Source organism: Hemiscyllium ocellatum, chromosome 8 (assembly GCF_020745735.1).
Source record: "Hemiscyllium ocellatum isolate sHemOce1 chromosome 8, sHemOce1.pat.X.cur, whole genome shotgun sequence".
NCBI classification, from domain to species: Eukaryota; Metazoa; Chordata; class Chondrichthyes; order Orectolobiformes; family Hemiscylliidae; genus Hemiscyllium; species Hemiscyllium ocellatum.
Window position 1 is genome coordinate 116060756 of NC_083408.1, and position 19434 is coordinate 116080189.

The window sequence follows — 19434 nt, forward strand, 5'->3', positions numbered from 1 at the left end:
AAACTGACACCCGGAAACGGCAAGAACGTCCATCAACAGACACATCGACCTGGACCCCATATACAAATCACTGCAGCTGAAACTGACACCCGGAAGCAGCAAGAACAAACCAATATAAATACCGGAAGAAACATCAAAGCAGCGCTTCACATGAGGCTCCAACAGCACTGATGATGTTCCCTAGCCAGGGAACGAAACGTTTGCAGCAAAAACTTCCAGCTCGGCGAGCAGAACCACAACAACGGATACCCGAGCTACAAATCTTCAATCAGATTTACAAGGATGTTACTGAGCCTGGAGGGGTTGAGTTATAGGCAGAGCTGGATAGGCCAGGACTTTTCAAACCCCTGGAGAGTTGGAGGCTGAGGGTTGACTTTATAAAGTCATGGAGCAGGGATATCGGGAATAACAGGGAAAAGAAACCCTGTTATTCCCGATATTCCTGCTCCTTGGATGCTGCCTGACCTGCTGCGCTTTTCCAGCAACACATTTTCAGCTCTGATCTCCAGCATCTGCAGACCTCACTTTCTCCTCTTTTATAAAGTCATGAGCTGCATAGATAGGGTCAATAGTCAAGGTCTTTTCCCCAAGGTAGGGGAGTCTAAAACTGGAGGGCAGAGATTTAGGGCGAGAGGGGAAAGATTTAAAAAGGGACCAGAAGGGCAACATTTTCACGCAGAGAGTGGTACGTGTATGGAATGAGCTGCCAGAGGAAGTGGTGCAGGCTGGTACAACTGCAACATTTAAAAGGCATTTGGATGGGAACATGGACAGGAAATGTTTAGAGGGATATGGGCCAAATGGGAGTAGTTGAGGAAACCTGGTTGGCATGGCGGAGTTGGGCCGAAGGGCCTGTATGTCCAGTGTTGTATGAATCTGAAGTCAATTCTGCTTCCACCAGCCTTTCAAGAAATGTAACCCAGATCACAACAACTCACTGTGGAAGAAAGGGTTTCCCCTCAGCATATAACCCCCACACTTGTTCTTAAACCTATGCTCTCTGGTTATCAACCCTCCCTGCCAGTATTCTTTCTATTTAACCTGGATTTTGTGACACCACCACTATATCTCCCCCTTAACCCAGTGACCATGGCCACACTCCCTCCCCAGTGACACAAAAACCCTTGAGCAAGTGGTTTGTTGGTCCTTGCCACCCCCCCCCCCCTCCCAGAAAAGTGGCACTCTGAATGTGATGGCTCACAGGAAGCCTGCTCCCCAACTTGAGGCCAGGATCCAGTGGCTGTAATCCCACAGTCCTCAGGCCTATGCTGCTGCTCAAGTTCATCAAGAGCAGACTCACTCAGTCCTGTTCAGAGCTTGGGCTCCCACCATTTCCCAAAGTTTCTCCAGTCCAGGAGGGTGACAGGTGAGTGCAGCTCTGACAATAACTCGACAAGTTCAGCAGCATCCCGGACAAAGCAGTGCACTCGATCACCATCTCATTCACCACCTGAAGCACTGACACCATGGTGCCACATGTCCTGTCCTCTTCAGGTATTATCTCCCAAACTCGCAACTCCCACTGCCGAAAAAGATTAAAAACAGAAATTGCTGGGAGAAACTCAGCAGGTCTCACAGCATCTGTGGAGAGAGAAAAAGAAAAGTCAACACTTCAAGTACAGTCACCGTTCCTCAGAAGGGTTTACAGTTTTGAAGATCGATCACTGGACTTGAATCGTTAACTCTGTTTTTTCTCCACAGATGCTGCCAGACTTGCTGAGTTTTTTCCAGCAAGTTTCTCTTTCTGTTCCAGATCTTCAGCATTCAGAGCTTTTTGTTTTGTCCCAGTACGAGACGGCCGGTAAAGTCCACATCACCCTGATAAGAAACTATATTGCTATTCTTCCACTGTCAATAGTGAGACAGGGGATCAAGTCCCCACATGGGAGATGGTGCAATTGGAATTCAGTAAAGACACTGACCCAATTTCAACTCCATAGCCAGTATCAATCGTTACCAATATCCCCTGGGGAAGGAAATCTGTCGTCCTTACCTGGTCTGCCCAACATGTAACTCCAGGCCCATACGTGTCTGATACATTAATGGTTCAGTGTTTCAGTAACTAGTTACAGGTAACAGCTAATGGTGGGAGAGGTTAGCTGTCTTTCACTTCTTGGTGACTTCACTGCAGAGTGAGATAAAGAGAGGTGCTCTCTCTTGTAATCTGCAGACCCTCTGCCTCTGTATTGTTTACACACTCTCGGACCACCATCTGGCCAGGAGCCAATCAGAGCACTGTTGCCACGCTGATGATTATTGGCCTCCGTAACTAGTCCGGATTGCACAAACCAATCAACAATCTGTCACTGGGCATCACTTGCTCAGAACATACACACCCACAGCGGCCATTGGATCGCAAACATCTTTCTCCCACAATCCCCCCCCCCCACTACTTGAAGATGATTGAGGAGGGGAGGGCACTGGGTGCTGTCTACATGGACTAGACCAACACATTTCATAAGATCCCTCACGGTAGGTTGGTACAGAAGATCATATTGCATGGAATCCCCAGTGAGTTGGTCATGGCTTGGTCATGGAAGCCATGATGTGGAGGAGCCGGTGTTGGACTGGGGTGGACAGAGTTAAAAATCAAGCAACACCAGGTTATAGTCCAACAGGTTTATTTGAACTTACAAGCTTTCAGAGCACTGCTCAGGTTGATGAAGGAGGTAGTGCTCTGAAAGCTTGTACTTTTAAATATACGCCGGTTGGACTATAACCTGGTGTTGTGTGATTTTTAATTTGGTCATGGAAGACAGAGGATTGTTGTGGAGGGGTGTTTTTCTGACTGTGACCAGTGCTGTTCCACAAAGATCAGTGCTGGAGCCTCTGTTGTTTGTAGTATATATAAATGATTTGAATGAACCTGTTAGTGGTCTGATTAGTAAGTTTGCAGATGACACGGAAGTTAGTGGAGTTGTGAATAGGCTGGAAGGATATTAAAGGATACAGCAGTATGTAGACTAGCTGGAAACTTGGGTGGAGAAATGGTTGATGGAGTTTAATCCAGACAAATGTGAGGTGATGCATTTTGGGAGGTCAAATGAGAGAGAAAAATATACTGAAAATGTCAATTTACATTGATCAAGGAACATTGAGCTACAGAGGGATCTTGGGGTGCAGGTCCATAGCTCCCTGAAAGTGGATAAAGTGGTAAAGAAGGCATATGGCATGCTTAACTTAATTGGCTGGGGCATTGAGTACAAAAGTTGGCAAGTCATGTTGCAGCTGTATAAAACTTTAGTTAGGCAACACTTAGAATATTGTGTGCAGTGCAGTTAATGTGTGCACTATAGGAAGGATACGAAGGCTTTGGAGAGAGAGTGCAAAAGAGGTTTACCAGGGTGTTGCCTGGATTGGAGTGTATTATATATAAGGAGAGCCATGGTGGCTCAGTGGTTAGCACTGCTGCCTCACAGCACCAGGGACCCAGGTTCGATTCCACCCTCCGGTTTGGGTTTCTTCCAATAGTCCAAATGACCATGAGAAATTGTCCAGTGTCCCGGGATGTGTAAACTAGGTGGGAAATTAGGGTTACATGGATAGGATGAGTCTGGGTGGGATGTGCTTCGGAGGGTCAGTGTCAATTTGATTGGCCATTTGGCTCGTTTCCACACTGTAGGGATTCTATGAGAGGTGAACAAACTTGGATTTTTTTTCATGAGAGTGTCAAAGGCTGTGGACGACCTGATAGAAGTATATAAGATTCTGAGAGACATAGTTGAACTCTTTTTCCCAGAGTAAAAATGTCAAATAGGGGGTATAGGTTGAAGGTGAGAGGGGGAAAGTGAGAAAAGACTTTCATACAAAGGGTGGTAGGTGACTGCCAGGGAGTTGTCGAAGCAGATCCAATAACAAAGGCAGACACGTGAACTGGCAGGAATAGAGAGAAGGGAACACGTGCAGGCTGATGGGAGTAGTTTAGAATGGCATCATGGTGGGCGAAAGGCCTGTTCCTGTGCTGTACTGTTCTAGGTTCTAAAGCAACAGTGTAAACACAACTCACAATGAGTGTCAGGAACTCTTTCAAAAGCGAAGTGAATCTTTCCATTTGAGTCCACAATTCAAACGTAAAGTAAAAAATGTGGTCTTAACATAATTCTCTATCCCAGAGGACTGTAGCTGCTCAGTTGTTGGATATAGTCTAAACGGAGACCAGTAGGTGATCAGAGATCCAGGAATCATGGTATTTAGGGATGGGGTGAAAGTGGGATTGATGGAAACGTTCAGGCACACTCTTAGTGAATGTCAGACCAGATTGGAGGAGTGGCCTACTCCTACTCCCATTTCTTATGTTCCTGTTTGAAATGTAGTTCCTACCTGTGTGTTTAATTAGCTCCAGACAGCCATTGGGAGTACAGGGGATGAAGCAGTCACCCAGGTCTCCACGAGCCAGTTTCCCTGCATTAATGCTGGTTAATCTGGAAGGAACAATCATTGAGTGTTTCAAAAAAACAAATGGCATGTACTGCGAATCCATCCAGTGTACAGCACACTCACTACACCTCACATCTATCCCTGATGAGAGAGTGTGAAGTCCCAGCTATTCACTGGAGTGTCTGGTCACAACTCACACTTGACATTTCTTCTCTTCTTCAGGAAGACACTAACGTAGAGGACGATCTCCCAATACCACCTTTTCAACTCAATCGCAGTTGGCCAATAAATGCTGGCCTCACCCACCACACCCACATTCCAAGATGAACTTGCATCAGTCAAGTCAAAACATATCAATCAGGACATTCCCGGGATCCACTCTGGTTAAGGAACTGCAAATATAACTTTAGTACAGTCTGACAACTGATCCAGATGAACGAACCATTCCAAAGCTGTCAGCTCAGACCGCAGTCACTATCCTTGTTGCTAAAGTGAACAGATTTGATTCTCTCTCTCATTCAAAGAATGACAGAGGAGTTTTCCTTGCAACCAAACGTCAGTTTAAAGACAAAACAACTGTTATCACAGTGCAGGCCACGGGAACTGGCTGTGAGCAGGTTGGCTGCACTTCCTACATTACAACAAGACTATATTTCACAGACATCCACGGTGTCTGAAGGTCAAAATATCAGCACTGGACTCTCTTTTCTCAGGTATAACAGAGCAGCTGAACACTGAGCATCTTTCATCTAAAGTGACACTTGGGATTCTCGCACAAACCAATGTTTTCTCTAAAACTTAAGAGCCAGAAACATTTCCTAACAGCACCCATAAACCAATACCTAACTTCTCTTTGTTGGTTAACTCAGGAGACAGGAGTACGACAGAGAGCTGGAGAGAAAAGGAGACCCTGGTTCAATTCCAGGTTTCGCTTGAGTTGACCAACCATGTTATTCCTCCCCTCCCCAGGGAATCACTGGGGCACAATGACGCACCCTGTGCTCAGAGTAGGGTTCACCCACACCTTTGGATCATTATTCACAGGCCTGTGCTGAACAATTCCCAAGCTTGCCTGCATCTCACGACTAACACAGAAACGCTTAACCCTTACCCATCAACATCCTTCTCAGGGGCAACTGCATTCGTTACTTTCTCAACATCAATTGGGTTGATGGAATCCAACGGCAGCTGAACAATCAAACCATGGACATTGGGATCCTCATTAATGTGCGTGATGTTCCTCAGCACCTGCACATGTCAAAAACAAGTCAATTACCACAACGACTAAAAATCTAACCAACACAGCAAGGTACCACTCCACATACCCCTGCAAAGTCTGAAACATAATCATCATATTATGAGAATTATTGCTAATTTTAAGAAGCAAATTCTCCAAGGGGTTTGGCTCTGGGATTAGAGGAGAGGTTCAAAGTCATATAGAAATATCAACATCCTGATGGTGACCACCGTCCAGAGGCTGAACTGGATCAGCTAAATAAGAGCTAAGAATCCTACAGTGAGTAACTCACTCCATGACTCCCCAAAAGCCCGTCCACCATCTACACGGCACAAGTCAGGTGTGTGATGGAATACTCCCCACTTGCCCTGGATGGGGGCAGCTCCAACAACACTCAAGGAGCTCGACACCATCCAGGACAAAGCAGCTGCTTGATTGGCACCACATCCACTCCCTCCACTATTTACGGTCAGTTGTAGCAGTGTGAAAAAAATCTAAAATCCTTCGGCCCAACAAGTTCACCCCGACCCTCCGAAGAGAAACCCATCCAGACCCATTCCCCTACACTTACCCCTGACGAATGAACCTAACGCTATGGGCAATTTAGCACGGCCAATTCACCTGGCCTGCACATCTTTGGACTGTGGGAGGAAACCGGAACACGCAGGGGAAACCCACGCAGACACGGGAGGATGTGCAAACTCCACACAGTCACCCGAAGCTGGAATTGAACCTGGGATCCTGGCGCTGTGAGGCAGCAATGCTAACCACTGAACCACCATGCCGACAAGGACAGCAGTTACATGGGGACACCACCCTCTTCCATATCCCTTCCAAGCCACTCACCATTCTGATTTGGAAATATAATCGTCGGTCCTGCAGTGTCACTGGGTCCGAATCCTGGAATTCCCTCCCTAAGGGACATTGTGGGTCAACCTACAGCACACGGACTGCAATGGTTCAAGAAGGCAGCTCACCCCCACCTTCTCAAGGGCAACTAGGGACAGGCAGTAAATACTGGGCCCAGCCAGCAAAAACCGTATCCAAGAGTGAATAAAAACAGAAGTTTTGTAATTGACAAGGGCCGATAGCCAGTTACTGCCTGAAGGGAAGACACCTTTTAAGGAAGGTGCTATTGGAATGACTGGTGTGCAGAATAATCTGTCCAGTTTGGGGCAAAGTTACAGAACAAACATAAAACTGCCATGAGTTTGTGTTGTGTCAGCCAATCTCCACTGGACTGTAATGTTCAGTTTGGTTTGTGGATTAGGGAGGGGTTAAACCTGATTTGAATGCTCCAAATTTATAATGTCTTACTGCAAAATCAGGATGGCACCATCTGCTGATCGTCAACATCTGAACTCTCACATGAAGCAAAGCATGGTGTAGGGGAGAATGAGGCAGTTACATTGCTCTTACACCAACAGCAAGAATGATGATATTCAGGGCCTGGGCAGTGAAAGAACCATTGGGGATAAAGAGAGTAGGAATTGTGCTTACCTCATCCTCAGTGGCCGTTTTTGGCAGTTTCACATGGTTGGCATTCATCCCAATCTAGAGGGTAAAATAAAAAAAAAATCAGCATTATTACAGACAGTCAGACAGAACAGAGGAGTTTTACTGATAACAAAACTCAAACACAGAACGGTGTCTCTACTGTCACCTCAATGTACACCATCACGGGAAAGTAGGGCGTGTGTGTTTTTAATGTCTTTCAGAAGCCTGTTGCCCAAGCTCAGATCTTGGGCAGGGGTGTGGAGAGAGAGAAGGCACTCACCAGCTGAATTGCTGTCTCACGTCTCCAATTACAGCTAGGATGCACCATTCAGAAAATTACTTCAAATACACAGCACAGAAATGGGCCATTCTCCTCAATTGTTCCATGCCAGATTGCTATCTTCCCAGCCTACCAGACCTCACCCTATCGGTATATCTTTCTATCCCTTTCTCCCTTATGTCTTTATTCCTTAAATGCATCTTGAGCTGTTCCACCTCAAATAATCCTCGAGGTAGCAACTTTCACATTCTAATTGCTCTCGGATTTCTTCTGAATTTCCTTCTGCATTTATTAATGGCAAAATTTATGACATCTGGTTTTAGTCTCCCATTTAAATGGAGACATCCCTTCTGTGTTTGTTCTACTGAACATTTTCGGTTATAGAATTATGGAATCCCTACCGTATGGAAGCAGGACATTCAGCCCATTGAGTTCATACCGACCTTCTGAACAGCATCCCACCCAGACTCACCTTTCTTTATCTATCCATGTAACCCTGCGTTTCCCACTGCCAATCCACCCGAACCTGCACATCTTTGGACTGTGGGAGAGAACCCAGAGGAAACCCACGCAGACACTGGGAGAATGTATGAACTTCACACAGTCGCCCACAGATTCCCGAGGGTGGAATCAAACCAGTGTCCCTGGCACTGAGGCTGCAGTGCTAACCACTGAGCCACCGTGCCACCCTAAAAAGATTCCATCGCTGCCAAATGTCTCTTTTCTGGTATAAGCCCTAGCCTCTCAATTTTGCCTCACTCACGATTCTGCACCTTCCTCACTGACCTTTAGAATATCGAACATACAGCACAGTCCAGGCTCTTCGGCTCTCAATGTTGTACCATCCTTTCTAAGACCCAACTAACCTACACACCTTCATTCTACTATTATCCATGTACCTATCCAAGAGTCACTTAAATGTCCCTAATGTATCTGACTCTACTACCACTGCTAGCAGTGCATTCCACACACCCACCACTGAGAGGGACCGTATTGTTGAAGAGGAGAGTATGAAATGGAATGGTAAACGAGAGGAGATACTTGTTAGGAAGGAAGACGTGTTGGGCATTTTGAAAAACTTGAGGATAGACAAGTCCCCCCGGGCCTGACGGGATATATCCTAGGATTATGTGGGAAGCAAGAGAGGAAATTGCAGAGCCGTTGGCAATGACCTTTTCGTCTTCACTGTCAACAGGGGTGGTACCAGGGGACTGGAGAGTGGCGAATGTTGTGCCCCTGTTCAAAAAAGGGAACAGGGATAACCCCGGGAATTACAGGCCAGTTAGTCTTACTTCGGTGGTAGGCAAAGTAATGGAAAGGGTACTGAGGGATAGGATTTATGAGAATCTGGGAAGACACTGCTTGATTAGGGACAGCTAGCAAGGATTTGTGAGGGGTAGGTCTTGCCTTACAAGTCTTATTGAATTCTTTGAGGAGGTGACCAAGCATGTGGATGAGGGTAGAGCAGTCGATGTAGTGTACATGGATTTTAGTAAGGCATTTGATAAGGTTCCCCATGGTAGGCTTATGCGGAAAATCAGGAGGTATTGGATAGTGGGAAATTTGGCCAGTTGGAAAGAGAACTGGCTAACCGGTCGAAGTCAGAGAGAGGTGGTAGATGGTAAATATTCAGCCTGGAGCCCAGTTACAAGTGGAGTTCTGCAGGGATCAGTTCTGGGTCCTCTGCTGTTTGTAATGTTTATTAATGACTTGGAAGAGGGAGTCGAAGGGTGGGTCAGTAAATTTGCAGATGATACAAAGATTGGTGGAGTTGTGGATAGTGAGGGGGGCTGTTGTTGGCTGCAAAGGGACTTAGATATGATACAGAGCTGGGCTGAGGAGTGGCAGATGGAATTCAACCCTGTCAAGTGTGAGGTTGTCCATTTTGGAAGGACAAATAAGAATGCGGAATACAGGGTTAACGGTAGGGTTCTTAGTAAGATGGAGGAGCAGAGGGATCTTGGGGGTCTATGTTCATGGATCTTTGAAAGTTGCCACTCAGGTGGATAGAGCTTGTAAGAAGGCCTATGGTGTATTAGCGTTCATTAGCAGAGGGATTGAATTCAAGAGTCATGAGGTGATGTTGCAGCTGTACAGGACTTTGGTTAGGCCACATTTGGAGTACTGTGTGCAGTTCTGGTCGCCTCACTTTAGGAAAGATGTGGAAGCTTTGGAGAGGGTGCAGAGGAGATTTATCAGGATGTTGCCTGGAATGGAGAATAGGTCGTACGAGGATAGGTTGAGAGTGCTAGGCCTTTTCTCATTGGAATGGCGAAAGATGAGGGGTGACTTGACAGAGGTTTATAAAATGATCAGGAGAATAGATAGAGTAGACAGTGAGAGACTTTTTCCCCAGGTACAAGGGGACATAAATTTAAGGTGAAGGGTGGAAGGTATGGGGGGATGTCAGGGGTAGGTTCTGTACCCAGAGAGTGGTGGGAGCATGGAATGCGCTGCCTGTGGGAGTGGCAGAGTCAGAATCATTGGTGACCTTTAAGCGACAATTGGATAGGTACATGGATAGGTGCTTAAGCTAGTACAAATGTTCGGCACGACATCGTGGGCTGAAGGGCCTGTTCTGTGCTGTATTGTTCTATGTTCTATGAATAAAAAACATACCTTTACATTATATGAAGACCAGAATTGGACAGGGATCGAACTGCAACTGAACCAATACTTTAAGTTTAATGTAACTTTTCTGCCTTTCAATTTAGATTTGCAAGTAGAGGGAAATGGACTGAATGGGAGCAGGATCCTGAGAGGTGAGAAAAAAGGAATTTCAGACACTCAGAGACTGATTATTGACATTATAATCCGAATGGACATTAACAATTATAAACCAGTGAACACAATGTCAGTAAAGATGGTCACGTGTAGCATGTGTAACAACCACCAGATTCATACCTCAGCTGCAGCCTTCAGCTTCATACTGATGTACAGGTTTGAATCCTCTCGATCCCCAACCTAGGGAGAGGGAACACAGGAGAATACAAAGAACTGAGCGAGAGAAAGCAAATGGAAATGCTGGGGTAGTGGTGGTGGTGGTGGGGCCCGGATTATGAGAAGGAAGGACCTGAAAAGGAGCGAGATATTAATTAGAACGTGAAAGAAAGATATAACTTTAAAGAGCTTCCTGACAGCACACTCCAGTCTAGTGACACTAACTTCATATATTGTGCACCTCCGCCCTCAGACCCCACCCCTCCAACCGTAACAAGGACAGAACCCCCCCCCCCGGTGCTCACCTTCCACCCTACAAACTTTCGCATTAACCACATCGTCCGACGACATTTCCGCCACCTCCAAAAGGACCCCACCACCAGGGATACATTTCCCTCCCCACCCCTTTCCGCAAAGACCGTTCCCTCCGTGACTACCTGGTCAGGTCCACACCCCCCAACAACCCACCCTCCCATCCTGGCACTTTCCCCTGCCACCACAGGAATTGCAAAACCTGTGCCCACACCTCCTCCCTCACCTCCATCCAAGGCCCTAAAGGAGCTTTCCACATCCAAAATTTTACCTGCACATCCACCAATTTCATTTATTGTATCCGTTGCTCCTGATGCGGTCTCCTCTACATTGGGGAGACTGCGCGCCTCCTAGCAGAGCGCTTAGTGGGAACATCTCTGGGACACCCGCACCAATCAACCACACCACCCTGTGGCCCAACATTTCAACTCCCCCTCTCATTCTGCCAAGGACATGCAGGTCCTGGGTTTCCTCAGCCGCTGCTCCCTCACCACCTGACGCCTGGAGGAAGAACGCCTCATCTTCCACCTCGGAACACTTCAACCCCAGGGCATCAATGTGGACCTCACCAGTTTCCTCATTTCCCCTCCTCCTACCTTACCTCAGTTCCAACCTTCCAGCTCAGCACCATCCTCATGACCTGTCCTACGTCCCAATCTCCCTTCCCACCTAACCACATCACCCTTCTCTCTGACCTATCACCTCCATCCCCACCCCCATTCACCTATTGTACACTTTGCTAGCTTCTTCCCAGAACCCCCCCCCCCCCGCCCCCCCCAATTTATCTCTCCACCTCGGAGGCTCCCTGCCTCTATTCCTGATGAAGGGCTTTTGCCCGGAAACGGCGATTCTCCTGCTCCTCGGATGCTGCCTGACCTGCTGTGCTTTTCCAGCACCATTCTGATCTAAACTCTGGTTTCCAGCAACTGCAGTCCTCACTTTTGCCTAGTCCAGTCCAGTCCAGTCCCAAAGGCTCGTCACTATCAGGACCCAGGTTGATTGAAAGAAAGTTTTCACAACAGTTGCTTGTTCTTTTTTATTTAAATTTTAAGTTACAAAAGATGGACAATTATTAAAGCATGCTGGGAAATGGAAGCCAGCCATGACTAAAGTAACTGTGCTAATCCATATGCTGCAGATTCCACACATATTGCAACACCCACAGACAGTTTGCAACTAACCTGGGAGCTGCAAACCCTACAATACACATCCAAATTTGGGTTTGAATGGAGACAATGGACATTGTCCTCAGGGCAATTGGAAATATTGGGGTGTGCACGAGACATGGAGATCCCTCACACCCCTATTTGTAGGGGCCTACGTGCACCCAGCCCCTCCAGCAATGAAGGCCTCAGGACCACCCTGTCATTAACATGCCAACACCGGACTGGGTCCGACTGATCAGGTCAGTGCTTCCCGTTATTGTGGATCCAAAAGTCAGGTAAATTTTATAAAATCTTTAAACTGTGTGATGACTCTGGGACTAATGGGGCTTGATCCCCAGCACACTACCCCGGTGAGGCCTAACAGAAGTCTCCAGCTGGTTTCCAAGCTGGTGGTGATTGACAGCACCAACTGTAGCGTACCAGAGCTGGAGTGGTTTGGTGTCCCAGGGAGTTCCTGCTGAACGGCAGCTCACAAACACAAACCACAATCAATGTGGAATTATCGCACTTCATAACTCCATGGTCCAACTGCCTGAGTGCAAGCAATCAACAGTCGAGTTCCCACCAAACGCCTGCACCAGGGGAGAAAACTCTGCAAACTCACCGCAGCCGTGGAGAGATGGTGTTTCAATACTTGAAGTCACACCCCTCCCAATCTGTTTACTGAAACTTTCCAGAGGGGGAGTGCTACTGTACCATAGGGAAGTTCTCGGGGTATCCATGATAACACAATCCACGCCCACCATCCAAAGATTTTTGACAGACGAGAGTGCGCAGAGTTATGGGTCTGACCATGAAATGGACTTGAGAGCACAGCCAGGTCAGCCATAACCTTATTTTTTGGTAGACTGGGCTTAAAGGGACACATGGCCATCTCTTGCTCCCGGTGCTTATGCTCCTCTAAAATAAGCAAACAGCTAACTCTTTTCCATCCTTTTCTCTTCCTTTTGGGGAAGAGAATGTCAGGCTTTAACCACCTGAAAGAAAATAAAATCTTCATTCTTGTCTTAAAAGGAAGATCTCCAATCGAGTCCCTTATGTTTTGGTCTCGTCCAGAAGAGGATACACCCTCCCCTAACCCCATCCAATGAAGAGGATACACCCTCCCCTAACCCCATCCAATGAAGAGGATACATTCCCCCTTCCTCCCCAAAGTCTATCCAATGAAGAGGATACAATCACCCCCCCCCAAGTCTATCCAATGAAGAGGATACATTCCCCCTTCCTCCCCCAAGTCTATCCAATGAAGAGGATACATTCCCCCTTCCTCCCCAAGTCTATCCAATGAAGAGGATACATTCCCCCCCCGCCCCAAAGCCTATCCAATGAAGAGGATATATATCCCCCCAATCTCTATCCAAATCTGATCCAAATCGTATACATTTGAATAAGCTCATGTCCTCATCATCTAAACTCTAATGGGGCTAGGCTAAACGGTTCAACTTGTTACCTCCCAGGAATGGGTTGTGGGGCTGGGTTTGATTGCAATGTGTACGCAATATGGGTTCACACACAGAGCAACGACACTAGCACAACATCATTCAATCTGCGATAGTTGTACATCAACCAGGCAACTCCTTTTTTCCTTCAGCCGGCACTATGGAACCAGTGGAGTTGGGTCCTAGCTGATCTCCCCCTGCTTCATTCACAATAGTGTAGACGAAACGACAAATCAGAGAGATGCCTTCAACAGCACAAACACACCCACTCAGCTGCCCTATGACTGGGAACGGAAGCTTAAATCATTGCTCGGGCACTGAACTCAGTTTACAGCGTCACAACCTCTCCCAGTCAGCGGCAATTAAGGATGGGCAATAAATGTTGGCCGAGCCAGTGAATGAATAAAAACCACCTCACTCTCCCCTCGTGTTTGTTGATCACAGCTGCTTCTGCTCCCACTAACGCTCCCCAAGTTCCGGCTCTTTTCTGAATATTCCTCTCCTTTGATAACCTTCCTGGCAAATGGTACATTAGCAGCTATCCTTGGTTTTTCAGTTACACCACAACCACTGCACTCACACCCTGCTGCAAAAACCAATTCACTCGATGTCTGGAATACAGAGCCAGACGAGAGTGATAATGATTCTCTCGGAATGAAGAGATTTGACACCCACCTGCAGAATTGCCAGCCCAGGCCGAAAGCCTGGAGCCTGTTCCTTCATCTGAATCACTTCATTCTTCAACCGTTCTCTGACTTGGCTGTGGAAAGGAAAATGATGATCATTCTCTGGAGGTTTGAACATGGAACCTTTCAAATTGAAATGAAATTCCTTACGCTGAAGTCTTAACTCCAGACACAATACTCGCTACGGTTCTCACGTTGCCCAGATTCTTGCCTGGGTTTACTGGGTGGGAAAGCATGCCAACCAGCCTGCAACCCCACAGCCGGGCAACGAGAGAGAATGAGTGAGCTGTCCCGTGCATTTCCGAAGGGAATGACTACAACAGCAGAACTGCAAAATGTGCCAAAATTCAGCTGAAAGACTGGAATGGACTGGCCTGTTGTGCTTGTTGGAACAGTGATAGAGTTACTTGTTTGCTTGGTCATTGCCTGTGAATTCTGTAACAATGTTCAGATGTGTTCCTCCTGCCTGTGTCCCCCACTCTCTCCCACACAAATTCTTCAGCCGACTATCGCACCATTATAAAGAACAGCTTATAAGGAACACCGGTATAAATCAGAAGCCTATGGATATTAGATTTACTTTATGCCTTTTGCAGAGTTTTTGCACAGTCAAGGCCACATAAGCAGGAATAAGTCCAAATTCCTCTACATAGCCTCGATTCTGGGTTGAACTTTAACAGACCAGCAATAAAACAAACATCACCATTTGGGAGCCTTTCAATTTAGTACAGGAAAAGGAAAGCAGAGGGAGAATGATTTCACTTGTTAAAAAAAAATCATACATGGGCCATGGGTGTCGCTGGCTGGGCCCAGCATTTATTGCTCTAGTTGCCCCTTGAGAAGGTGGGGATGAGCTGCCCTCTTGAACCGCTACAGTCCATGTGCTGTAGACCCACAATGCCCTTAGGGAAGGGACTCCGGGGTGGTGACACTATGATATTGAGGGATACATTCCTAAGTCATGAGTATCTTGGAGGGGAACTTGCAAGTTCATCCTCCACCTTATGATGGAGGGAAGGTCATTGATGAAGCAGCTGAAGATGGTTGGGCCTCGGACACTCCCCTGAGGGACTCCTGCAGAGATATCCTGGAGCTGAGGTGACTGACCTCCAACAACCACAACCACCTTCCTATGTGACAGGTCTGACTCCAACCAGCAGAGAGTTTACCCCTGATACCCATTGATGAGAGCTGGTGCTTCTTGATGCCACACTCAGTCAAGGGCAGTCACCCTCACTTCACCTCTGGAATTCGGCTCTTTCATGCATTGAATCCTTTAGCTCTGTCTGTCACTTGCTCTTATGCTGTTTGGTAGCTTCCCCAGGTTGATACCTCACCTTCAGGTATACCTGGTACTGCTCCTGGCATTCCCTCCTGCACTCTCCATTGAGTTAGGGTTGCTCCCCTACCTTGATGGTACTGGTTGAGTGGGGGATAGACTGGGCCATGAGCTTACAGATTGAGCTGAAGTACAGTTCTGCTGCTGGCGATGGCCCACAGAGCCTCATGGATGTCCAGTCTTGAGTTGCTAGATCGGTTTGAAATCTGTCCTATTTAGCTTGGTGGTAGTGTCACACAACATGATGGAGAGCATTCTCATGTGAAGGCAGAACTTCATCTCCACAAAGACAGTGGTTACTCTTACTGATACTGTCATGGGCAGGTGCATCTGCAGCTAGCAGGTTGGTAAGGATGAGGTCAAGCACATTTTCTCTCTCGTTAGTTCCCTAATCACCAGCTGTAGAACTGATCTAGCATCTTTCTCCTTTTTGACGTGATCAGCTCATTAGGTGGATAGCCATTAAAGTCATCTCACACCCCCCAGACTACATTCTGCGCCCTCTTTTCTATTTGTTCATGGGATGTGTGTATTTCTGGCTGGACCAACATTTATTATCCATCACTAATTGCCCAGATGGCAATTAAGAGTCAACTCCATGCTGTGGGACTAGACACCAGGTAAAAGGTGGCAGTTTCCTTCCCCAAAGGACATGAGTGAACCAGATGACTTTTTCCTAATAGTCTGCAATCGTTCCAGGGTCATCATTTGACTCTTATTAACATTATTACTGAACTCAAATTCCAGCAACTACCATGATGGGATTTGAACTCTAGTCCCCAGAGCATGACCTGATTTTCCAGATTAATATCTTTCCACACCTGGAATATTGTGTGTAGATGTGGCCTCCTTACATAAGGAAGGATTTTCTTTCTATAGAGGGAGTGCAGAAAGGTTTATCAAATTAATTCCTGGGATGGTAGGACTGATTTTGTCCGTTAGGATTAAACTCACTGTTTAGGACAATGAGGGGGTGATCTCAAAAACCTATAAAATTCTCACAGGACTAGACAGGTTAGATGAAGGAGGAATATACCCCACAGGGAGGGTAGAACCAGGGGTCACAGTTTATGGCTATGGGGGAAATCTTTTAGGACTGAGATGAGGAGAAATATCTTCACCCAGAGAGTGGGGGGGGCTTGTGGAATTCAGTGCCACAGAGTCGGATTGAGGCCAACGCGTGTTTTCAAGAAAGAGATAGGTATAGCTTTTGTGGTGATAGAGATCACGGGATATGAGGGGAGTGTGGGATTAGGGTACTGAGCTAGATGATCAGCCGTGCCCATATTGAATGGTGCAACAGATTCGAGGGGCCAAATGGCCTACTGCTCCTTTCTTCCAAACAATCCCGCTGTTCTTTCCTTCCTGTCTGTCCTTCTGAAAAGTCACACATTCCTGAATATTTAGCTGCCAGCTGGAATCTCCTGGAACCATGCCTCTGGAATGGCTACAAGATCATATCCATTAATCTCAATTAACATCACTGAAACACTGCTGGATCCATTTGGATGCCACGTTTCCTATATTATCAGATTGACTGCATTTTTAAAACATACCTCATTGGTTGGAAAGCTGGTTGCGATGTTATTAAACTAGAAAGAGTGCAGAAGAACTTTACAAGGATGTTGCTGGGACTCAAAGGTTTGAGTTATAGGAAGAGGTTGGACAAGCTCGGACTTTTTTCTTTCGAGAGTAGAAGACTGAGGGGTGACTTTATACAGAGGTGCAGAAGATCGTGAGAGGCATGGAGAGGTTGAATGCACCAGTCTTTTTCCCAGGGTTGGGGAATTGAAGACTAGAGGGCATCAGTTTAAGGTCAGAGGGGAACGAATAAAGGGGAACCTGAGGGGCAACTTTTTTACACAGAGGGTGGTACCCATATGAAATGAGCTGCCAGTGGAAGTGGTTGAGGTGGGTGCATTAATAACATTTAAAAGGCATTTGGACAAATACATGGATAGGATAGGACTAGAAGGATATGGGCCAAGTGCAGGGAAATGGGGTTAGTGTGGATGGTCATTTTGGTCAGCATGGACCAGTTTGGGCCAAAGGGCCTGTCTCGGTGCTGGAGGACTCTCTGACTGTATCTCTACATCTGAACGAGGGGACGCTGAGGGGAGAGGATTTTGTTCTGAGACAATGTGGGAACAAACTATCGATGTCAGTTTGTATTGTGTGTGATCTTTATGTTGGACTGGTGTAAAAAAGAACAGTCAAAGTGAAGTCATTTCATTCTTGTCCAGGTCAATAGGGGATCCGGTAAATGTTAGTGCTGACGCACTGGACTAGTCAACCAGAGGCCTAGGCTAATGCCACAATACGATGAGATTAAAAGCCACCAAGGAGTCTGCTGGGCTTGAAATTTAATTCATCAACTGAGAAAAGAAGGCTAGTCTCAGCAATGGAGACTATGAAATGTTACTGATTATTGGATAAACCCGTGTCCTTCTGCCATCGTTACCTGGTCTGTCCTAGATGTGACTCTTGGAGAAAATGGGGACTGCAAATGCTGAAGGGGTGGTGGGGGGGGGGGGGGGGGGGGGGGGGGGGGTGGTCCAGGGCTATGAGGTTGGAGGCAGTGGATGGGGATTCCTGATGAAGGGCTTATACCCAAAACGTCCATTCTCCTGCTCCGCGGATGCTGCCTGACCCGCTGTGCTTTTCCAGCCCCACACTTTGACTCCAATGTGACTCTCAACCCACCTGAGCATTAGTGACTTTTAGTTGCTGTCAGAGACCGTATGGAAACCACTCGAGTTGGAAAAAGGATTTGTGGTCTTCACAGAGTTAAAATAATTTCAAATGAAACGGAAAATGAATAAAATGTGACTATACTTACAACCAGAATATGAATTTTTGATTAGATTTGCCAATGTAATTTTAGAATCATCATATGATAACGATAGAATTGAACTCTTGGGAAACAAACGATAGACTGTCTGTGTTGAGTCCAACCACCCCCCCCCCACCCCCCAATAACATGTCTGTCCTGACCTCGGTGACTCCAGTCCGATCCGTGACTACTCCCAATCCTTTCTGCTCCCCCGACCAACCCAAGGTCAGCCTCTGAAAGACCTTGGTGTTGCATCACAGGGGACAGGCATTCTGCAGAAGCAGCCCTTGACAGTAGCTCTGTGTCCTCAATGAACAACATTACTCATCCACATGCAGCCTACTACACTCATTACCGACGTAAAGATCACACAACATACAAACTGACATCGATAGTTTGTTCCCACATTGTCTCAGAACAAAATCCTTTCCCCTCAGCGTCCCCTCGTTCAGAGAGTCCTGCAGCACGGAGACAGGCTCTTTGGCCCAAACTGGTCCATGCTGACCAAAATGACCATCCACACTAACCCCGTTTCCCTGCACTTGGCCCATACCCTTTTAGTCCTTTCCTCTCCATGTATTTGTCCAAATGCCTTTTAAATGTTGTTAATGTACCCGCCTCAACCACTTCTGCTGGCAGCTCATTCCATATGGGTACCACCCTCTGGGTAAAAAAGGATGCCCCTCAGGTTCCCTTTTGTTCTTTCCCCTCTAACCTTAAACTGATGCCCTTTAGTCCTCGATTCCCCGACCCTGGGAAACAGACTGAGTGCATTCACCCTATCCTGATCTTCTGCACCTCTATAAAGTCGCCCCTCGGTCTCCTACTCTCTAAAGAAAAAAGTCCGAGCTTGTCCAACCTCTCCCTATAACTCAGACCATCGAGACCCGGCAACATCCTTGTAAATTTCTTCTGCACTCTTTCCAGTTTAAGAACATCCTTCCTATAGCAAGGTGACAAAACACAATACGCCAAGTGTGGCCTCACCAATGTCCTACAGAATTGCAACATAACTTCCCAACTTCTATACTCAATGCCCTGACTGATGAAGGCCAATGTTCCAAAAGCCTTCTTCACTGCCCTGTCTACCTGTGATTCCACTTTCAGAGAACCGTGCACCTGAACTCCAAGGTCCCTCTGTTCTACCACACTCCTTAAGGCCCTACCATTCACCATGAAACTCCTGCCTTGATTTGACTTTCCAAAATGCAAGACCTCACACTTATCTATATTAAACTCCATTTGCCATTTCTCGGCCCACTTCCCCAGCTGACCAAGGTCCTGCTGCAATTGCTGATAACCTTCCTCACTGTCCATAACACCGCCTA

At 46.8% G+C, this 19434-nt stretch overlaps 1 protein-coding gene across 1 annotated transcript in view; it reads right to left on the reverse strand.

Moving 5' to 3' along the window:
• The window catches only part of mthfd1b (methylenetetrahydrofolate dehydrogenase (NADP+ dependent) 1b), a 104082-nt gene that overhangs the window by 65113 nt on the left and 19535 nt on the right, over positions 1–19434 (reverse strand). Inside the window, exons 2-6 of the mRNA XM_060829507.1 lie at positions 13924–14008; positions 10296–10355; positions 7115–7168; positions 5489–5625; positions 4321–4421 (exon numbers count right to left, since the gene is read on the reverse strand). Of these exons, the coding sequence (XP_060685490.1) occupies positions 4321–4421; positions 5489–5625; positions 7115–7168; positions 10296–10355; positions 13924–14008 (437 nt within the window). The remainder of the gene's footprint in view (positions 1–4320; positions 4422–5488; positions 5626–7114; positions 7169–10295; positions 10356–13923; positions 14009–19434) is intronic.